Source organism: Osmerus mordax, chromosome 4 (genome assembly GCF_038355195.1).
Source record: "Osmerus mordax isolate fOsmMor3 chromosome 4, fOsmMor3.pri, whole genome shotgun sequence".
In the NCBI taxonomy this organism is placed as follows: Eukaryota; Metazoa; Chordata; class Actinopteri; order Osmeriformes; family Osmeridae; genus Osmerus; species Osmerus mordax.
Window position 1 is genome coordinate 13,909,653 of NC_090053.1, and position 20,905 is coordinate 13,930,557.

The following is a 20,905-nucleotide window of genomic DNA, read 5'->3' on the forward strand; positions in this document are numbered from 1 at the left end:
TTGGCCCCTAATAATAATAATAATAATAATACTAACAATAACAATAGGTGCCTCGCAGCTTCGCTGCTTGGCCCCTAATAATAATAAAACTAACAATAACAATAGGTTTCCTCCTTACTGAGGAATCCTAATAATAAAACTAACAATAACAATAGGTTTCCTCCTTACGGAGGAATCCTAATAATAAAACTAACAATAACAATAGGTTTCCTCCTTACGGAGGAATCCTAATAATAAGTATGCAGAATAACTAGTGTTTTTGCTTGCAGCAAACACACTAATAAATAATATATATGTGAGACAACAAAGGTTGTGCCCTTGCTGAAAGCAAAGCACACCCAATAATAATATATATGTGAGAGAACAAAGGTTGTGCTCTTGCCGAAGGCAAGCACACCCAATAACCTACCGAACCCTGCGAGCCACAGTCTTTGCGTTTTACCAATACTAATAAAAATGTCAAAATATAATGTAACTAATTGAAATCCAAAACACACAATCTCAGGCCTTTTGCAGAGCAGTCCAGAACCTATGTTGCTCAAGCCTTTCGATTACAAGCCGCAGTCTTTGCGGTGTCTCGAGGCACAGTCTTTGCGGTATCTCGAGCCACAGTGGTTTCCCAATATAAATAAAATGTAACACAATCAGTAAAAACAATAATACAAGTCAAACACAAGCCGCAGTCTTTGAGGGAATCCAAAAAATCAATAAAAAAATAATACAACTGATAAAAACTAATTTGATCTCAGAAGGTTTTATTACTTTCTGAGATCATATTAGTTAAATGCTTTGGTAAAAAGATTTTAAGCTGTCTTTTGAAAATGTTTAGCTTGTTTGCTTCCTTAATATTTATGGGTAATGTGTTCCATAGTTTTGGGGCGTAATTGACAAAGGCCGCATCACCTTGATGAGTATCCTTTGTCATCTCTAATAGGAGCTGGTGAGGCTTCTACAGCAGACCCTGAGGAGCTCCCAGTGTGAACAATATCCAGCAGGCAGCCCTACTGCGGACTCAACCCCAGGTCAAGATCCAAGCCTAGAACCAGGCCCAGGGGGAGATAAGCAACAAGCCCAGGCCCAGGCTCTGCTCCAGGAGAGGGAGGAGCAGATCAAGGCCCTGTGTGGCCATATGGAGCGGCTTGGCCTGGAGAAGGAGAGCCTACAGCAAGAGCTGAAGGGCCTGAAAATCAAGGTGGGTGAGATCAATGACCAGCTTGGTATGCTGATGGAGACAATCCAGGCCAAGGATGAAGTCATCATCAAGCTCTCCCAGCAGAGTGGTGAGGGTTGCGACGGTTCCCCAGAGGGCAGCTCACCACCCCCAAACAAGGACCAGCAGGAACTGGACAACCTCAAGGTAAACACAGCACTAGTATCTACACATGAGAGCATACATGCTCTAATACTAAATATAACTATATGACTTGGCTGAGAGGAAGGAAGTGAATGAACTGACCTCAGTACTTTAAGCTGGTACTTCAGAAGTCACACATCTTTTTGAGTTTGGCAAAGGTGAATTTTCAAACCAGACATTCAGTTCATTTAAATCGTAATTATTTTTAGTACCTGAGGACTGAGTATTGTTCATGTATTTTTGTAGGACAGTCTAGAAGGATACAAGTCTCAGAACAAGTTCCTGAACAAAGAAATCCTGGAGCTTACCGTTCTACGCAGGAATGCAGAGAGCAGAGAGAAAGCAATGGAGGCGAAGGTAAAATAGATTATTCTGTGGTGGCTGAGGTTTGGTTGTTCGTTGGTGTTAAACTGTGCTACTGATAATAGAAACAGGAACAGACTTTTAGAGGAAGTCTCTCAGCTGTTGTGAGAAACCATGTGTCTACTCATTTGAAAATGCCATCCAAATAAAATACTAGTTTCTCAAACAATCGTGTGTACTCATGTTTTTGTGCCAGTACACAGTCCTAGAGGCCCAGCTGTGCCAGGTGGAGAGTAAGTACCTGGTTCTGCTCCAGGAGGTGAAGACCCCAGTGTGTTCTTCCTCAGAGCAGACTCAGGCCAGCGAGGTCATCTCCAGATTGCTCGAGGACGCCCTGCAGGTTGAGACCGCTGACGTGCAAGAACACACCATCTTCAAGCCACATCCCGTCAGGTACTGTATTGTACTGTAACCACTTAATCAGCATTCATAGAGTATTTTTACACAATGTAAAGAAAATTGATTTGATGACTCATTGACCTGAGTGTTCTCTGTGTATCTTCTCTTTTCTGCACAGTGAGTATGACGTATATGGTTTCAAAACGGTCCCTGAGGAGGAGGATGAGGAGGAGAAGTTGGTGGCCAAAGTTAGGGCCCTGGACCTGCACTCACTCTCCCTGACCGACCAGGAGGTGTCTGTGGGGGTGAAGTGGGAGAACTACCTGTCCAGCACCATGAACAGGGAGATGGTGCGCTCCCCGGAGCTCAAGACCCTGATGCGAAGCGGAGTGCCTCATGTGCACCGTTCCAAAGTGTGGCGCTGGTGCGTGGCCTTCCATGTCAAGAAATTCCGTGACAGCTTAGCGACAGACTACTATGAAACCCTCCTGCGTGTGGCCCGGGAGAAACCCAACCCGGCCTCCAAACAGATCGAGCTGGACCTGCTGCGAACTCTTCCTAACAACAAGCACTACTCCTCCCCCAGCGCAGATGGCATCCAGAAACTCAGGAACGTGCTGATGGCCTTCTCCTGGAGGAACCCAGACATCGGCTACTGCCAAGGCCTCAACAGGTATAGGGAGGGCCTTGGTTTTTAAGCATGTGACCTGTTGCCAAATGCTGCACATTAAGTGGATGTTTACTGTGCTTAAAAGATAAGATATGTCTGGATGAATGTTTATCAATTTTCTTTTCAAAGTTTCTGCTCAGGGTTAATAAGGTGACATTATTTTGCCACAGGTGCTTACTGGGAGCTATTTTGTTATGTATCCTCAGCTCTTTTAAGTCTGTCTCGATTATGGTGCAAATCAGTATGACTCTCTCTTCTCTTGTCAGGCTGGCAGCCATTGCGCTTCTCTATCTAGACCAGGAGGATGCCTTTTGGTGCCTCATAGCCATTGTAGAAGTCTTCATGCCTCGGGACTACTACACCAAGACACTGCTGGGCTCACAGGTGAACACACTGCTTCAAGGTCTGGGGCCGGTTGCACAAAACACCTTAAGTTAAGATTTTCCTTAAAGTCAGAGTTACGGTTTCCTTAAAATATAATCGGTTGCACAAAGCACCCTTAAGTCTTTTCCTTAAGGTTTACTTAAATATTTCCTTAAGTATTTAAGGTTTTCTGCTTAGCTTTGTCTTATACTTAAGGATTCCCTTAAAGTTTGTTAAAGTGTTGCATGATAGCCCTTAGCAAACAAAGTAAGCAAGAAAACTTAAGGCATCTCTGACTTATTCTTTACCGCAACATGGCCGAGTTTATGGAGATACATGAACCCATCCCACACCTATAGCACTGTTAGGCTATGGTGCTGCAGTCTAAATATGAAGGCTATTTATGCGTCGGCTACCGCTGTAAGTAGCTAGACTCACGCCGGTAAATGCAGAGTAAAGATCTCATTTTGATCTACACAGTTAGAAGAAGTAGCTCTCACTTAAACGTTACTGTGTAGGCTAGCAACAAGACCTACAAGTAAAGTTGGTATCACCAGTTTTATTGGACTCCCTCCTGTAATTGGTTATCTATTTTTTGGACATAACAGTCCATATCATATATATTTTTCTTTTCTTGAATTTACCGCTTCACCAAACTTCTTGAGTTAATTGGGTGTGCTTTGCCTTCGGCAAGGGCACAACCTTTGTTCTCTCACATATTATTATTATTGTTTCTCTTCACACCCCTAAGCCTTCGTCAATATTTGGACTACATAGACAACGTCGATGTCAAAAGTTTCGTCTTGGTAGCGATTGAGTTGCTTGTATTTGTATTTACGTTCCGTTGCACGGTTTAAGTAGAAATTACGTTTTTGTGGCGAAAAGTGAAGCTAACAGTGGCTAACTTGCTAGCCACAATCAATGACGCTACTTATGTCACTAACGTCACGGAAACTCGCGTGACTACCTCTAGCAGAACATTAGCAGAGAATGTCTAATATAGAGCGAACTGCCACTCTCGGGAAACTTCCGGGTTCTGAACTGGTTGCAGTTCCACCCTAGTTCCATATGAGGGCGCTAACGGTCAAGTGCAGAATGTATGGAGGTCTATGGAGCTATACCCCTCAAAATCCACTTTTCTCAGGATATACTTTTTTTTCTAGCAATTGGAATTTTGAATTCGAAAGGGGAGGCAAAACAAATACACACAGCGTGTTATGGGCAACAACGACTCAACCTGTAAGAAATAGAAAGGACATAAGTGCTCGTTCATTCAATTTTCAACCTATAATCCTTGTTGAACATATAAAAACTACAATAAAATCTGAGATTTCTCAACGACAATCAGGTGAAAGAGACTAATTTAGCCGTTTAGCTCCATAGACTCCCATTCATTCTGCATTCGACCGCGGTCACTCCCAGTGGAACTGCAACAAAATTTGGTACAATGAGGCTTAATAGGGAGTGGCCAGGCTCTCCTTAACCCTTGTGTTATCTTCGGGTCATTCTGACCCATCAGTCATTGTGATCCACCGTCGTATTGTGACAACTTTACCGCATACAAAAACAAAGTGAAGCATTTTCTTTTAACCGTTGGGCTGTCTCAGACCCCTCATATTGCGATGGTGAAAAGAAAAAAAGAAAATTGTATTGGGTAAAATTGGGTAAACACAACGATGGTTCGTTGTGAACCTTTGGTTCATTTGACCCGAAGGCAGCACATAGGTTAAACAGGCTCTGAAATTAGTTTAGCAGCTCGTTAACTTCTGGGAGATAGCTAAGCTAACTGCTTTACTGCAAGGCAGCTGCAGAAACGCCACAAGCAAAGAGGCCAGGGTGATAACTATTTACTAATTGGGTGTGCTTTGCCTTCGTTAAGGGCACAACCTTTGTTCTCTCACATATATATTTGGGTGTGCTTTGCCTTCGGCAAGGGCACAACCTTTGTTCTCTCACATATATATTTATTATTATTTATTTTTGCCCCCCTAAGCCTCAGTCAATATTTTGACTACATAGACAACCTAGGTGTCAAAAGTTTCGTCTTGGTAGCGATTGAGTTGCTTGTATTTTTATTTACGTTCCGTTGCATGGTTTAAGTAGAAATTGGGTTTTTGTGCCAAAAAGTGCCTTCTGTCAACGAAGGGTACTCAGTGCTAGCCTACGTCACTACGTCAGCACACGTTAGCAACGACGCATGGATACAACGTGATAGAGACGTTCTAGCACGCAAGTTGGAGCTTGGATTATGGGTGAAAAATGCCAACTCCCAAAATGACCAACCATTGGGCTTTGTTGAGAAAGCAATTTCGAGTGGAACTGCCATCTCGGATTTTTGATTTAGGTCGTGAAAGTCTTTGTAATTTGAGCGAGTGCGGGTCGCCCGTGAGACTGCCTAGGCGGCAGCCATGCAAGCGTCATAGTCTAGTATTTTCGTAATTTTATAGTTGGTCAATTCTACACCAAAAAACAGAAGGAGGGCAATGATATGACGATATGACTATTGTGAAGACAGCCAGATGGTGAGATTTTAATGTAGGTTGCTGTAAAAACTTTGATTGGTTTGCTACGTGAGAGCCCCGTCAGCCTCCGTTGACGATTGCGTCAGCTGTTGTCGATCTCTGATGAGTATTTTCTTAATTTCGTACCAGGGCCAATTCTACATCAAAAATCAGAAGGAGGGCAGTGTTTTAAAGATATGACGAATGCGAAGACAGCCAGCGGGTCAGCATATTTTTGTGATTTGTGTAAAACTTGGAATTTGAGTGACACCGCAGCTTGTTTTGACGTTAGCCTCAGTCAGTCTCGACTCGCCCACTGGCAGTGTAGTACTGTCTTCAATGCCACAGCTAAACTTTATGTCAAAAGAAACATTCTCATTTCCGGCACATTCGTTCTCATTTCCGGAGCAACAGCAGCTAGCTTGCCTCTAGCAAACTTATTTTGAATTAGCCATTTCCCCCTACATTAATGTCAAACTTATTTACGTTTTGGGGGGCATATTTTCAGTTAGCAGACGGTACTGTTTGAATCGCGATTCCATCTGAAATATACTGCCAGTGACAATGTTGTCACAGTAGCTTGTTTCAAAGGGGGTTTGCAGCTGTTTCAAAGGGTGTTCTTAATGAAATATGCAATATGAGTAGGCTAAATGCTTGAAAATATCACTAGAAGGGAAAAACTTAGAGGACAGACCCACTTGCAACCGACGCAAGCAAGCACACCCTACAATTTCCCCAGAAATTGTACCCTCTCTAGTTATTATTTGTTGGAATGCTGCTTCAGCATTCTTTATTCAACTTCTTATTCTATTTCTTCCGCGACACCTTTCAGCGCCTTCAAATCTTCAGCTATTAAAACCGTTCAGCTATTTAAAAATTCAGCAGTTTCAGGCTATGACTGCTATATCTTTTCAGCTTTGTACCTCTTATGCTTGAATTAATATAAATCAATATTCATAATATTTTTAACATGGTTTTCCAAGTTTTTTTTCTCAAATCCCCTCAATCCTCTTAAACTTCTTCAACTTTCAAATCCTTCTTCTTCCTCAATCCTTCAGCTACAGCCACCATTTAAACTTTAACATGTTGACAAAACCCAAAACATTTTTTTTTAAATCAGCTTTGATATCTATTCAACTTTTTGTAATATCACTGATTATGTTTCATGAGTTTTTCAAACCGTTTCTGAGATTTACATGCGTGTGTATGTGAGAGCCTTAGAGTGCTGACTGAAACGCTTAGAGTGGAGAGGAGCTTCGAAATCAGTTTCAAAAAGTATTTCTAGTTTGCCAGCATTGCCACAATTTTCACGCTTCATTTTTGGATCAATAGATAGCTAATTTTGTGCTGGTCGTAGACAGTTGTCTGTGGAATCCAACAGACGTACACATTTGTTCAGAGCCCCACGAAAGTGAGACAAAGTCTAACTCTCGCCCCATAGAGACCAATGCAAATCTGGTGACACATTTCTCAGAGAAAGCAGAAGTTAGACGTTTTTGAAACTGCCGGTAGAGTCGTATTTTTGACCGCACAGACATATAAAGGATATCTTTGGTTTCGGAAAAGTCTTGGGTCTCGGAAAATATCCTTATTTTTTGGATTGGACGTATAGTTTTGCGTCTAGGTTAACTTGTTTGAGGTGTGGATTCTAGCTACATTTCTGTTATTCGCTCTGCCCTCAGCACGTTAGCAATCATAGCTGCACCATCACCGTGGCAACCAAACAGACATGCGCCACTCAGTCTCTTACACAGGTGATTGGTATTAGCTTATTAGTGGAGACACAAGACAAGCTATTCAGTCAACTAGTCTCATTAAAGGACTAAGAGCACCTACTAATTCTGCAGATGCTGCTAATATCTCTTTTACTACTAATGCTAATGGAACTGTTTTGTTCTACTACGCCATTGAGTGCGTTCACTTGACCATGAGAAACCCGATTACTAGCAATTGTCGATTTATGCCAATAATACGATTAGGCTACTCCGTTTACATGCGTCTTTTTATTAATCGCTGTATGCTCCACGGACAAAACTTGCACCATCATCCTTCTGCAACAAAGTGTTGCCGTGTCTTCCTGTATCGGCCCTACTGCTGTATGTTTAATTCAATCAACACATTGAATCCTACTGAGAAAGCCGAGTAAACACACTCAATGATAGGCTACATGATCTGCTATTACGATCCCAGCTATAATTTCAGCTGTTAAAACTATAATATTCTTGTTACGACTAGCTAGCCTACTTCTTCTTCTGTTTAACAGTTCAGCTTTCAGCTTCTCCCGCATTGTAGGCTATTTAAGCTCTTAGCTTTGTTAGATGATGCAGTTCAGCTTCCACACTGCCTCTTGAAATTCAACTATTTCTTTGATTGCTTCACAACGTTCAAATGTATTCTCCTGCATTGTATTTAAGCACTTAGCTTTGTTAGATGATGAAGTTCAGCTTCCACACTGCATCTTTTGTGTGACTCACACATTTTTGGAATTCATTTCAGCCTTCAGCTTGCGGGTATTTTCAAATTTCTGTATTTTCAGCAATTAAAAATAAATAAATTCATCTTTCAGCATTCCAATGCATTTTCTGCAGGAAATGCACTTTCTAGTAACAGCATTCTCACAATTCTCACTATTGTTTTCCTGTTTCTCTTTATTTTTGGAATGCTGCTTCAGCATTCCAAGTATTGTTCTTTGAATCTTTATTCAACTTATTGTGAGAATGCTGTTCAGCATTCTCACTATTGTTTTTCCAACTTCTTAGTTCTTCCGCCGTTTTTTGTCCTGCATACTTTCACCAATTCATACAATTTTTGTATCAAAACGTTAAGCTCCTTCAGGAGCTATGTGTGCTATGTCTTTTGGTATTTCTCACTTTTATACTTTTTAAGATATTCAGGTTTTTGTGCAAATTATTCTCCCATTAAAGTAATGGTAAATCCTTTCAAATCATTAAAAAGCTTCCTCCTCTTTCAAACGTAACTACTTCAGGATACTTTCAGCTAGAGAAACCATTCAACCTTTAAAATGTTCACAAGACATTCAGCTATTCCCAAATGATTCAGCTTTTTCAAATATTCAGCCAATTTTGAATTATGACAGTTTGAAATACATTAAAATGTTTGCTCCTTCTTGATTTTTATGAATGAGCAGCAAGCAGAGTGGCACACTCTGCTGCCTGCTCTTTTTCTGATATTCAACTAAATTGTCAAACAAATTCCTCTAACTTTCATATAGTTTAATTTACAGAAACAAATTATACCTTAAAATGTAGGAAAGATTGTCCTCTTTCAGCCAATGTTCATTTACAGATTTTCAGCTCTGAGCCTTGAAGCGAGAGCAGCCTTTCAAATTCTCTCACTAACTTCAATGGAGAGGTGGCTAAAATCCGTCAGAGAAAGCAAGAAGGAAGACGATTTCGAAACTGCCGGTAGAGACATATTTCTGACAGCCCAGACATATAAAGGACATCTCTAGTTTCGGCAGAGTCTTGGGTCTCGGAAAATATCCTCATTTTATTGATTGGACGTGTAGTTTTCCGTCTAGGTCAACTTGTTTGAGGTGTGGATGCTAGGTAAATGTTCGTTTTTCTCTCTGCCTAGCTCGTTAGCTATCACAGCTGCGCCATCACCGTGGCAACCAAACAGACACGCACCGTTTTCGAAACTACCAAGAGTTGTATTTCTGACCGCACAGTTAGTGATGGGCATTCCGGCTCTTTTTCGTGAGCCGGCTCGTATGGCTCAGCTCACTAAAAAGAGCCGGCTCTTTTGGCTCCCGAACGGCTCTTTAAAAAATACATGTTTTAACTATGAATTTGACTATGATAGGTGTGAAAACAATTTGAATTAAATTATTAAATGAAATCATACTCGACCGTAACCACATATCTTTAAAAATGCATTGATTTGTCATGGCTCTCCTCCGAGTTTTGACTACTCTCTGACTGTGTGTGAGTTGGCTCGGCCCTCCCTCATGCAGGATTGACAGAATGTGAGGATGATCGTGTGCGCCTTTAAGCCTACAAGTATTTTTTTGTTGTTCTTTGAATTAGTCAATTATTTTTAATACAATTAAAATTCATTATTTCATAATCATTTAGTTTTTATAGGCTGTATTAATCTATTAAAAATAGAGTCGGCTCTTCAGATATGCGAGCCAGCTCCCGACGTTCACCTTCAAGAGCCGGCTCTTAGAGCCGGATCGTTCGCGAACGACCCATCACTATGCACAGTCATATAAAGGATATCTATGGTTTCGGCAGAGTTTGGGTCTCGGAAAATACCCTTATTTTTTGGTTTGGACGTATAGTTTTGCGTCTAGGTTAACTTGTTTGAGGTGTGGATTCTAGCTATATTTCTGTTATTCTCTCTTATAATCGAGCTAGCGCGATGGCTCTCCATAACTAAAAACGTTTCGACTTCTTTTCCACAATCGACCAAATTGGCCAAACAAGGTATGTACATTGAGCTTAAAGTGTACATAATCTAGCTAGATCGGTTTTATTTTAGCAAGTTTCACAGAAATCGAGGCTCAAGACTGTCATAGCTGACCGTCACGAACAGCCAAAAACCGGGGATGGGGTAAGTGTTTGCTGCAGCTGGCGTTAATCCTACAAACAAACGCTTCGTCACTGGAAAGTACCCTCTAGTTTTTGTTGCAATTTCGTCCTACATTCGTTGTTTTTTATTTGCAGTTATTTGTGGATCAAATTTTCTTTTTAGTATGTGCTTTCTTTTGTTGTATTCTTGTAGAAGCACAATATTTTCTTGCCTTCTTCGATTTTTTTCATAGGTCTAGCTAGAGCTTAGCTCTAGCTTAAGCTTTGTAAGGTGATGCACTAGCGATACAACTGAACAAACACGGTCTCCGTGGAAATGTCAATTTTTACTGCTGTGAAATCACGTTCAATGTAGTAAATCCCTTACAGTTTCACCTTAGCTAAGGAAACCATTTAACGGATTCTGTGCAACACCCTTAGGTAAGGAGAAATGTACCTTAAGTGTCATAGTTGGGGAAAAAACTTAAGGTGTTTTGTGCAACCGGCTCCTGGTCTAATTGGGAGAAATTTTTGGTTTGCCCCCTGTTGAGCATGCCTGTTTCTCCTAGTGACAGAGGGTGCTGCTCATGGCTCATTAGCATAATAATGTATAGCAGTGGTTTGCATTATTGTGTGTGCCTTTGCTCTTCTCAGTAGGTCCATTTTACCAGTTACAAGAATAATGTCCCCATATATCTTCTGTCTACATGGCTTGTTGACTCTCAATCATCTCTGTCCTTGCAGGTTGATCAGCGTGTGTTTAAGGACTTGATGAGTGAGAAGCTGCCCAGACTCCATTCACACTTTGAGCAGTATAAGGTTGACTTCTCCCTCATCACTTTCAACTGGTTCCTGGTAGTGTTTGTGGACAGTGTGGTCAGCGACATCCTCTTCAAGATATGGGATGCCTTCCTCTATGAGGGGCCTAAGGTAACAAAGTGTCATTGTTTTCTTACTGGGTGACTTATGGGGATGTAAGATTCATATGGATAGCCTGGAAGGTTGCTGTATATGTGATTTCAAAATGTATTTACAATTCCAATCTTACTTAATTACTCATGGATCTTTACAACTGTAATACAACAAGTGTTAAACAGTGTCAGTGGTTGTAGGATGTAGGGTGAGGATCTATTGTTTGCTATGTTCTTGTTTTACCAAACTTTTCCTCTCAATTTAAAAAAAAAATAGTCCAGATTATCTTAAATAGGGCCCAAGCAGCAAAGCTGCGAAGTTATCTATTGTTTTGGTTGGTTTAATTATTATTGTTACAGTGTTTCCATGTTGATTTTGTATCTAAGTTTCTGCCGCCACGGTATCAGAAATAGGGCTGTACAAAGGGCCGTCTATCAGCAGTGATTGTTAGAGTGCATGTCGGAGAATAGCACGGACATGCGCTTCACACCGCAGTTGAGATTGCAGTTGAGAACTGTAAGTCATATAATTTATGTTGTCAGTTCATTTAAGCCTGTTATTGAATTAGTCTATAGTTCTTGCAAATTAAAATTAAGTTAACTGGTGATTATCGTTGTTTGTATTCTTCCCCTGCTAGCTAAATTGCACGTTGATTCGAGGGGGGTTCGGACAGACCTGCCCCCACTGCTTAGAAAAATCCTAGAGGAAACACTGTATTAGGGGCCAAGCAGCAAAGCTAAATTTGGCACACTCATTGTGGACAGTCATTGACTAACTTGGCTAATGCAGTTTCAGTGCTGTGGTGAAGACGAAATCCAGACTGGAGCTGTTGTACCACAGCTTTTTCCAAAAAAATTGAGAGAAATGGCAAATTAGAAATGGGCCTGTAGTTGCTAAGACAACCTGGATCCAGGTTTGTTTTTTTAAGAAGGGGCTTAATAATTGCTTGTTTAAAATCGTCAGGGACTTGGCCGGTTACGATAGATTCATTAATAATACTAAGCATGGGTGGTCCAATAATAGGGAGAAGTTCCTTACGAAGTTTGGCAGGGAGGGGATCGAGACGGCAACTGGTGGGTTTCGATAAATCTATCAGCTTTATGAACACTTCCATGGAAATAGGGTTAAAGTGAGTGAGAGCCTCAACATGCAGCATGCTTGGTATAGAGGAAAATTCAGTGTTCATGGCTATTCCTCCAGGGCTAGACTGTAGTTTGTCTCTTATTGCATAGATTTTTTGGTCAAAGAATTCTAGGAAGTCATTGGGAGAGAGAAATGTACTAACACCGTGTGTACTTTTCTTAGTAAGTTTTGCAACGGTATCAAATAAGAACTTAGTGTTTTGCTGGTTCTTACTAATCAACTTAGAGAAGTATTCAGATGCGGACCTGATGAGGACTTGCTTGTACTCCATTAGGCTGTCCTTCCAGGCCAGGCGGAAAACCTCCAATTTAGTGGTACGCCACTTACGTTCAAATTTTCTAGTGGACTTTTAGAGGGTACGGGTTTCCTCTGAATACCATGGAGCCAATTTCTTATCTTTTCTTTTCTTAGGTTTGAGAGGGGCAACATAGTCTATTGATAGCTGAATAACCAAATTCAGATCCCCTAGTTTTATCATTTAATGATTTATTTGGAACGTTAAAGATCCTGTAAAGTAAATTCCATGTTTTGCTTTTAAGTACATTATATACGTGTGAAATTAGTTCCTGAAAGCATGTGCAAAGCGCTAAAACTTTGTCGCACTGAAATGTGGAGTTAGACCGAAGAACAGTTTCTCTTCCGTTTTCAGATCAGGTTTTAATGGGCGGAGCCAAAAAATGCCCTATCTACGTCATTTCGCCCCATCTACGTCAGATCACTGAATGGCTCCTCCTGCTGTACTGTTATTGTAGCTTACATCAGCTAGCTAGCTAGCTTCAGGATGTCTCCCACCACCCGCAACTGCATCTTCCCTGGATGCATGAACTAGCTGCGCTGCAACGCCATTTAAGTTCCCTGTTGATAATGAAAGGAAAAATAGGTGGATAGATTTTGTGAAGAGCCACGCTCATGGAAAGCTTCGGATAAACTCCAACAGCCGCCTCTGCGCCACTGACCATTTCATGGCGGACAGTTTTAACATGGACCAGAGACAGACGGGTTTCACCAACACATGGCTTCTCTTGCAGCGCGGAGCCGTACCGAGCATCGCCCCCCCGGCCGTTCATCCTCCGGTCGCACCTGGACCATCCACCGCCACCAGCAGTTCATCACTCAGTTCTGTGTGCTTGTTATAATTATACTAGATAACTTTTCCAGAGGTATCTCTGCTATAATTAGTGCAAACCGCTAACTTGATATTAGGCTACTCGGTGTAGAATGATGGTATTTTGGTGAAATGGTAGCTAATGTGCTAGAAGTAGAAGTAGAAGTTGGAGAGCTCACTCTCCAACTTCTGCTGTCTCTGCTGTAAATGTTTACTCCTGTGTTACAGCTCGGGAATATTAAATTTATATGCATCTGTATGTTTCACTCATTGAACAAATACATTCTAATTCTATACTGTTTTGTTCGGCTTGACGTAGCGTCCATTATCTGGGTCGTAGGTAGCTTACTTGAGAGAGGCGGCGCCTTCCAGCGAGGGGGCCGAGCTTCAGCTCCTTCAGGTGACACGCCCCCCCAGTCTCAAACAGAGAAGACTGCTGATTTTCTTACAATTTCAAAGCCTAATTTAACATAATTGTCGGTGTGTTTTTTTTCATTCGAATTTGGATGGGTAGTTAATAATTATTCTGTGGTGTGGTGAACTTGAAACTCGTTTTTAATTCCACTTTACAGGATCTTTAAGTGCTTTTAGTGCAGCGGGTAGAATACTAGCCAGTTCTATAGCTGTGTTTGGGGATATGTAACGGCTAGTAGAAATTTTCTGAGTGCCTCCAAGGCTCTGGCAGAGGTCCATTTTGAAGATAACCAGGCAATGTTCTGATAATATAGGATTGTGGGGGTGGACAGTGACGTCAGTAACTAAATCTAATGTATGCGAGTGCAGATGGGTAGGTTTGGAAACCACCTGTGTGAGACCTGTGGAATCTATTAGAGCAGTAAAGGCCTTACTTAAAGGATCATTTGGGTCATCCACATGAATGTTAAAATCGCCCATAATTAAGATGTTATCAGCATATGTCACAAGATCAGCACTAAAATCTGCAAATTCCTCTAGGAAGAGGGAGTATGGGCCAGGGGCCCGGTATAGAGTGACTACACAAAATGAGGGAGGGGGGGGGGCAGGAGTAGTAGCATTACTCCTCTTTAAAGTAGTTGGTGGTTTCATGCAAATAATTTCAAATGTTTTAAAGGTGTTCACAGATTTTAGGCTGAGGTTGAAGCTAGCTTCATAAATCATAGCAACACCACCTTTCTTTGAGACACGAGGAACGTGTGAGTATGCGAAATATGGAGGCGATGCTTCATTCAGGGGGGAATATTCGTCAGGTTTTAACCAGGTTTCGGTGAGTCCAATCAGGTCCAGGCTGCATTCAGACATCAGATCATTAATCAAAATGGCCTTTGTGGATAGGGATCTGATGTTTAGGAGCCCAACATTCCAGTATGGGTTTTGGCAGTTTTAGTCATTGATATTTCTTCTGAAAAGGTGGCACTGTTGGCCGAAAACTTAGTAGGAAGGGCAACGGGGGAGCAAGGCTGAATACATGTTAAATTGGTATAGTGGCATAAATTGGTATAAATTGGTATGGTGGCTCTAATATAATGTTACGAGTGATGGAGTCACTGATCACCAACGTCTGAGGAGTCCCACTCCCACCATGCTGCAAAGGCGAAACCGGTGGGGCTAATCTTGAGTCCTCCCTCGCGCTAAGACTCCCTGTCGGTGATGTTGCGCCAGTCGCATCTAAAGTTACTAGCTTACTTTCTTCCTCGACTCTCTAACAGAGTCTACCTATCGAGTAAAATGACACATGTAGGACAATGTGAGTGGGTGAGAGACATTATAGTTAACTTACGTTAATAGCTTGTGCCAGCCAAGAGACTCCGTCAAGAACGTTGGAGTTGGCTAGTAGAACTGGTACAGTAGCATCGAGTTCCAAGGAAGAAAGCTGCGCCGAGTAAACCTATACATTTTACGATTTACGTTCTGTTGCACGGTTTAAGAGGTTACAACATTTTTGTGGCAAAAAATGCCTTGTGTGCACCAAGGGACCTCAGTGCTACCCTAACGTCACAACGTCAGCACATGTCACAACTTCAGCAATGACGCAGTTATAGTAAGACAGACAGTGATATCAGTGAGCCCTCAGCATTAGTACCGTAGCTAAAAGTCTGGGAAAGTTAAGGCTACTTTTTGCTAGGTACCTACGAACATGTCTTGTTGTCATGTCCTGTTAGAAAAGTGGTTTCCCCTTCGTTCTTTTGGTGAGCAGTCTCACAAGCCCTACTTACCCGGCGTCATGGAGCCGGCTAGCTAAATAGTTATTTAGCACTAGCGTTGCTACCTGCATATTCCTAGCTCTACAGCTGGCAGCTGTGCTCCGTTTTGCTCCTAGATTCAGACCTAGCCCTGTTCAATTGTAGAGCTAGCTCCTAGATTCAGACCTAGCCCCGGCAAATTGTAGAGCTAGTTAGCTAGTCGAAGTGCGTACAAAAATACAGGGTGTTGATTTTCACAGCCTGGAAACATACCCATCTGAAACCGACGCAAGCACCCCCCACAATTTCCCCAGAAATTGTACCCTCTCTAGTTGTCCTATGTTTCAGTGGGAGGGACAGTGGTTAGGTTGTTGTTGTCGTTGTAAGTTTAAAAACTTGTTTGCATGTTTACAAGTTGTGCTTGTCAATATTTCCAAATATTCCAAATTTTCTTTTAACCGTTGGGCTGTCTCAGACCCCCCCACATTGCAAAGGTTAAAAGAAAATTATTTTTATTTGTTTTTGTATTGGGTAAAATTTGGTAAACACAACGATGGTTCGTTATGAACCTTTGGGTCATGTGACCTGAAGGCAGCACAAGGGTTAACATTTCAGAGGCATTTAATTTGATGTAAGGAGATCTCTTAGCAGATGTCATACTGTGAATTTTATTTGTTATTATTCAGATCATATTTCGCTGTGCCCTTGCGCTCTTCAAGTACAAAGAGGAGGAGTTTTTGAAGTTGCAGGATTCCATGGCTATATTCAAGTACCTCCGCTGTTTCACACGCACAATCCTGGACTCAAGGTAATGTATCCTTGATATATGCTTTATATTTCCAACCTACACTTGGAGTGTAAAACAAATTATATATGTTATACTAGTTATTTAAAAAGCTCAATACAGAGTCCAAAGTTCATAACAGTACCACAAAAATATGAATATTTTACACATTGTTTTATCTAGGTGTTTTGTAATAATTTGGTACGTTTAGTGGGCATAATTGCCGAACACACAGAAGGCATGCTTGAAAGTTGATACAACTACTTGTGAAACATTATATTTATGGGTACTTTACTCAAGATCAAATCTGCCGATTCACTACTTGATTAGGAGGTGGGATGGGTGTCACGATCCCAGATAGATCCCAGAAAGGGAAGAGGACCCAGACGCAGGGTACACGGTGATGTTTTTATTCTTTTTTCTTTTTCTCAAAAAGGACAAGGCAAAAATCTTAGTCAGACGGAAACAGGTCGGTAATCCACAAGGCAAAAGTATCCAAAGTGCTAGGTAAATGTCGGAGTCAAAAAATACAAGACTAAGGTCTATACACAATCTCAATATTATTTATCTGTAGGCTCAGTACGTCGTTACACAAACAATACCTCACAAATGAAACAAACAAAGGGCCCGACTTAAGTAGGCAAGCTAACGATTAACAGGTGAAATCAATACAACCAAATGACAGCCCGAACACAGAACCTAGAAAAAAAATACTAGACAGTGAAAAACCAAAACCCACACAATGGGATTGTACTTTGTACAGACAAACACAGCCTACATACATTGGGATGAAGTGGAGACCAACATCTCTGCTTCCTCCCACTGTACAAAAATGAAGCTGAAATATCCCGGATATGGATCCTTCCATCTTGCACTGGTGATGTCATTTGGAGCCAAAGTCTGCGCAGTAGAGATCGGGTGATAGAACCGTGATATTTTTATTGTCAAATAACAAATTAAAAACAAACTGATCTTGCATTTTAACGGACATCAGCGTGATAGTAATGACCTAAAATGACAGAAACAATATTTGAAAAAAAAAAAATCAGACATGCACTTACACTTTTTAGTTTGGCTCATGTGCCATCCGCTAACATGGAGGGGATGGAACTTGTGACCTATACTGCAGCCAGCCACCAGGGGGCGATCGAGATGTTTTGGCTTCTTTTGAGGGGCTGTTATTTACATTTAGTCATTTAGCAGACGCTCTTATCCAGAGCGACTTAAAGTAAGTACAGGGACATGGGGAGTCAGGTGGCTGAGCGGTGGGGGAATCGGGCTAGTAATCCGAAGGTTGCCAGTTCGATTCCCGGTCATGCCAACTGACGTTGTGTCCTTGGGCAAGGCACTTCACCCTACTTGCCTCAGGGGAATGTCCCTGTACTTACTGTAAGTCGCTCTGGATAAGAGCGTCTGCTAAATGACTAAATGTAAATGTCTGTGAAACAGCCCTCGCACACCGAAGCCCTTCCAGACCTAGCGAGAATGCGCCTCAAAGTCTGTGAGTCTGTGAGGGTGGACATTGGGATTGGGACAGAAAAACCTGTGGCGATTTCGAGTGAGCTTTACTCACAGACATTTAAGTTGAAGATTCAAAGCTTTCCCCTACACCCATTTAGTCATTTAGCAGACGCTCTTATCCAGAGCGACTTACAGTAAGTACAGGGACATTCCCCGAGGCAAGTAGGGTGAAGCGCCAGCAAATTGGTTCGATTCCTGGCCGTGCCAGATGACGTTGTGTCCTTGGAAAGCTGGCCTCAATCTTTTGACAAAGAAAAAGGAGGGGAGGGGGGGTAATGGCGCACCACCTTCATTGAGGCCCTCGTTGGCTATCAAAGGCTAAGAACAGGACATGGAAGCTCCTATAGGGTCAAATGAGGTGTCAATCAAAAGGTCAGAGTGCAGCGGCCATTGACATCAAAAATCTGAAATATTCACAAGGGAATCAAAGTTATGACCAAGTTTATGAGAATTAAGAATGACTGGACGCTTCAGTGGTGAATTTAGAATTATGCAACAAGAGTCCATGGCTATTTATGGATGTTGTTTTTGACTAAATCATTTACTTGGTTGGATCGTTTGGACCTTTGACAATGTAACCAGACTATCTTTGTTGGGATCTTTTGTATAAGTGGACTACTGTGAGGCTTGATAGGGGAGTCGTCTCCTTTTTGTTTTAGTTTGTTGATATGTTGGTGGTCAGACAAAGACATTGATTGTTCCTGCTGTTGTGACTGGATCTTGAAATGGTTAGCTTTCCAACGATATATGGCATGCTTACCAATGTAAAGAGTTGTTTTGTGTGTCGCATAGCTTAGTTCTCAACAATCCTGAGCGAGCCCGCCGGCAGGCCGTGGAACAATACATGACAGATTCCCATTGAGGTTTGTTTTGTGTGTCTCTGCAGAAAGCTGATGAACATGGCATTTGTGGACATGAACCCATTTCCTCTGAGGCAGATCCAGAACAGACGCACCTTCCATCTGGAGAAGGTCCGCTTGGAGCTAACAGAGCTGGAGGCCATCCGACAGACCTTCCTCCGGGAAAGGGACAGCACTGTGGACGGAAGGACCTACATCAGTGAGGATGAGGAAGACAACTAGCTAGCTGGCAATGTGGCAATGATTCAATTTCTCTGGCTCATGTACAGTACAAACCAAACAAGGAGACAGAAGTTCATGTTTTTTGACTATAGTGTTGGGTACAACATGCCTTGCAAGCCAAGCCAATTGCATGCTCTACTTGTTTACTGCCTGAGAGGTGAAGCTGGCAGTCTCCTGCATTTCATGAAGCTCTGTGGCTTCTGTGGACCAAAATGTTATTACCAAACTGTTTTTGTATCAGTATTCCATCCATCTTTTGTAAATGTCTTAATTAGTTTGTTTGTGTTTTGGTCAAGGGACTGAGAGCTAAGAGGTTGGAATACCAAACAGAATTATGTTTAGTATGTCCAGTTCCATATTACAATGTGTTTGCAAGCTCAGACTTGCTATCAGTATTTTAAAAGAAACAGTCTTTGGAGTAGAGAGCTTTTCCTAGTGGAGGGAGAGATTGTATTTTCAATGATAAAACATTCTATAGCTTTTAAGATGAAACTTCACTGGAATGTTTTAGACTTTTTTTTACAAACCACATTCTAAGTTGCTGTTTACTAACTCCTGAGTAAGAATCACACTCTAGGAGATTCCTTATGTCTGTCAAGCACTTGAATCACTTTGACACAGTTTCCATAAATACTAAATCAGGAGTGTGTTCCACACTCCAGGAATGGTTTCTTGGTATTACTGATGGAGGAGGTAAAGGAATAGTAGCCTACCTGGAACCACACCGGTTCCAGGTACTTTCACAACTGCACACATAATGGGGACGGAACTTACTATATTACACTTAATTTTCACACACCTGTCCTCCCCATTATTTGACATTTTTACAATGATTGACCAAATGTGGCCATGATTTTGTTTAGACATGTTCCTCAGTGTTAAACTTGGATTGTGTCTATGGCACTATATCAAGGAACTATCGTTTTTAGGCCTGTCATGTCAGTTCACTTGTTCACCTCTAGGAGGCAGTATTGGCTAGTTGGTTAGTTTCAAGCTTTGCGTCACAACTCTGAAACCCTCCTTACCATAGTAAAAAAAGAAATCCTCATTCAATTTATATTAAAACATGATTTATTTTCGTTTGTTCTTGACTTCCTAACTAATATCCATTTCTGCACCCTAGTTACTGTGCATGTTGACTATGATTGTAGTTATCATGCAGTCCTATATTTGTACCATATATCTTTGCTTTTTTCATTAAAATAAGATAGTAGGCCTGTGTGAAAGTCCTTTGATGTTATCCATAGCACCAATCTATCTTTGTCCAATATATCATTAAATTCAATTGAATGTTACACAATTGTTCAGTGCCGCATTTGTACAACAATATATCAGGATATTTTATACCTATGTGGTTATCCAATAAATTTGTTATTGTATAATGTGCTCATTTTTCTGTCCTTGTACTTAGAAATCTATGCATATGCCACAATAGGTAATTGAGGAGGTTTAGTGGCATATCTGGAGAAGGGGATCCATCACCGAATTGCTCCTCCCAAGGTTTCTTCCATTTTATCTCTACTAGTGCATAGTGCCGTGATAAAATTGGTGGCACACACACACATATTCCTGGAATTATAGACAGGGCACAGTTCCCGCGCTGATGTTGGTGACATACACAGATTTCTGGAATTATAGATAGTGCAACCACTCAGTGGTTTTGGTACCTATATTTCTCAGATCACCATTGACATTTTCTGTCATCTCTGAAGTACTTGTTCAACCTCCACATCTATTCTAAATTTACCAATGCTAGCCTACATTCATGCTAATGATTATGTAGCCTTCATTTGTCTGCTGTTACCTACGTTATATTTTAAATAAGTATGCATACTTATTAATTATGAAGATAGCATAGATTAAAAAGCATACATTTGTTGCTGCTCATTTACACTTCAAAATACTAAGAGTGAAGTGTAGAATGAAACAGGGTTCTGTTGTAATTTCCCTAAGTGCAAGAGGGAATGGTGATAGGCTGTTGCAGCCTCACATAGTTGAAACCGTTACATAAAAACAAAATATCAAAATTATAAAAAAAAATATAAAAAGATTACAATAAATATGTGAGATACCA

The 20,905-nt window shown here is 41.3% G+C and overlaps 1 protein-coding gene across 1 annotated transcript in view; it reads left to right on the forward strand.

Moving 5' to 3' along the window:
• The window catches only part of tbc1d2b (TBC1 domain family, member 2B), an 86,007-nt gene extending 65,803 nt beyond the window's left edge, over positions 1-20,204 (forward strand). Inside the window, exons 6-13 of the mRNA XM_067234505.1 lie at positions 935-1,357; positions 1,601-1,711; positions 1,914-2,110; positions 2,235-2,729; positions 2,993-3,110; positions 10,870-11,055; positions 16,131-16,252; positions 18,636-20,204. Coding sequence (XP_067090606.1) covers positions 935-1,357; positions 1,601-1,711; positions 1,914-2,110; positions 2,235-2,729; positions 2,993-3,110; positions 10,870-11,055; positions 16,131-16,252; positions 18,636-18,831 — 1,848 coding nt within the window. The 3' untranslated portion in view covers positions 18,832-20,204. The remainder of the gene's footprint in view (positions 1-934; positions 1,358-1,600; positions 1,712-1,913; positions 2,111-2,234; positions 2,730-2,992; positions 3,111-10,869; positions 11,056-16,130; positions 16,253-18,635) is intronic.
• The last annotated feature ends 701 nt before the right edge of the window (positions 20,205-20,905 follow it).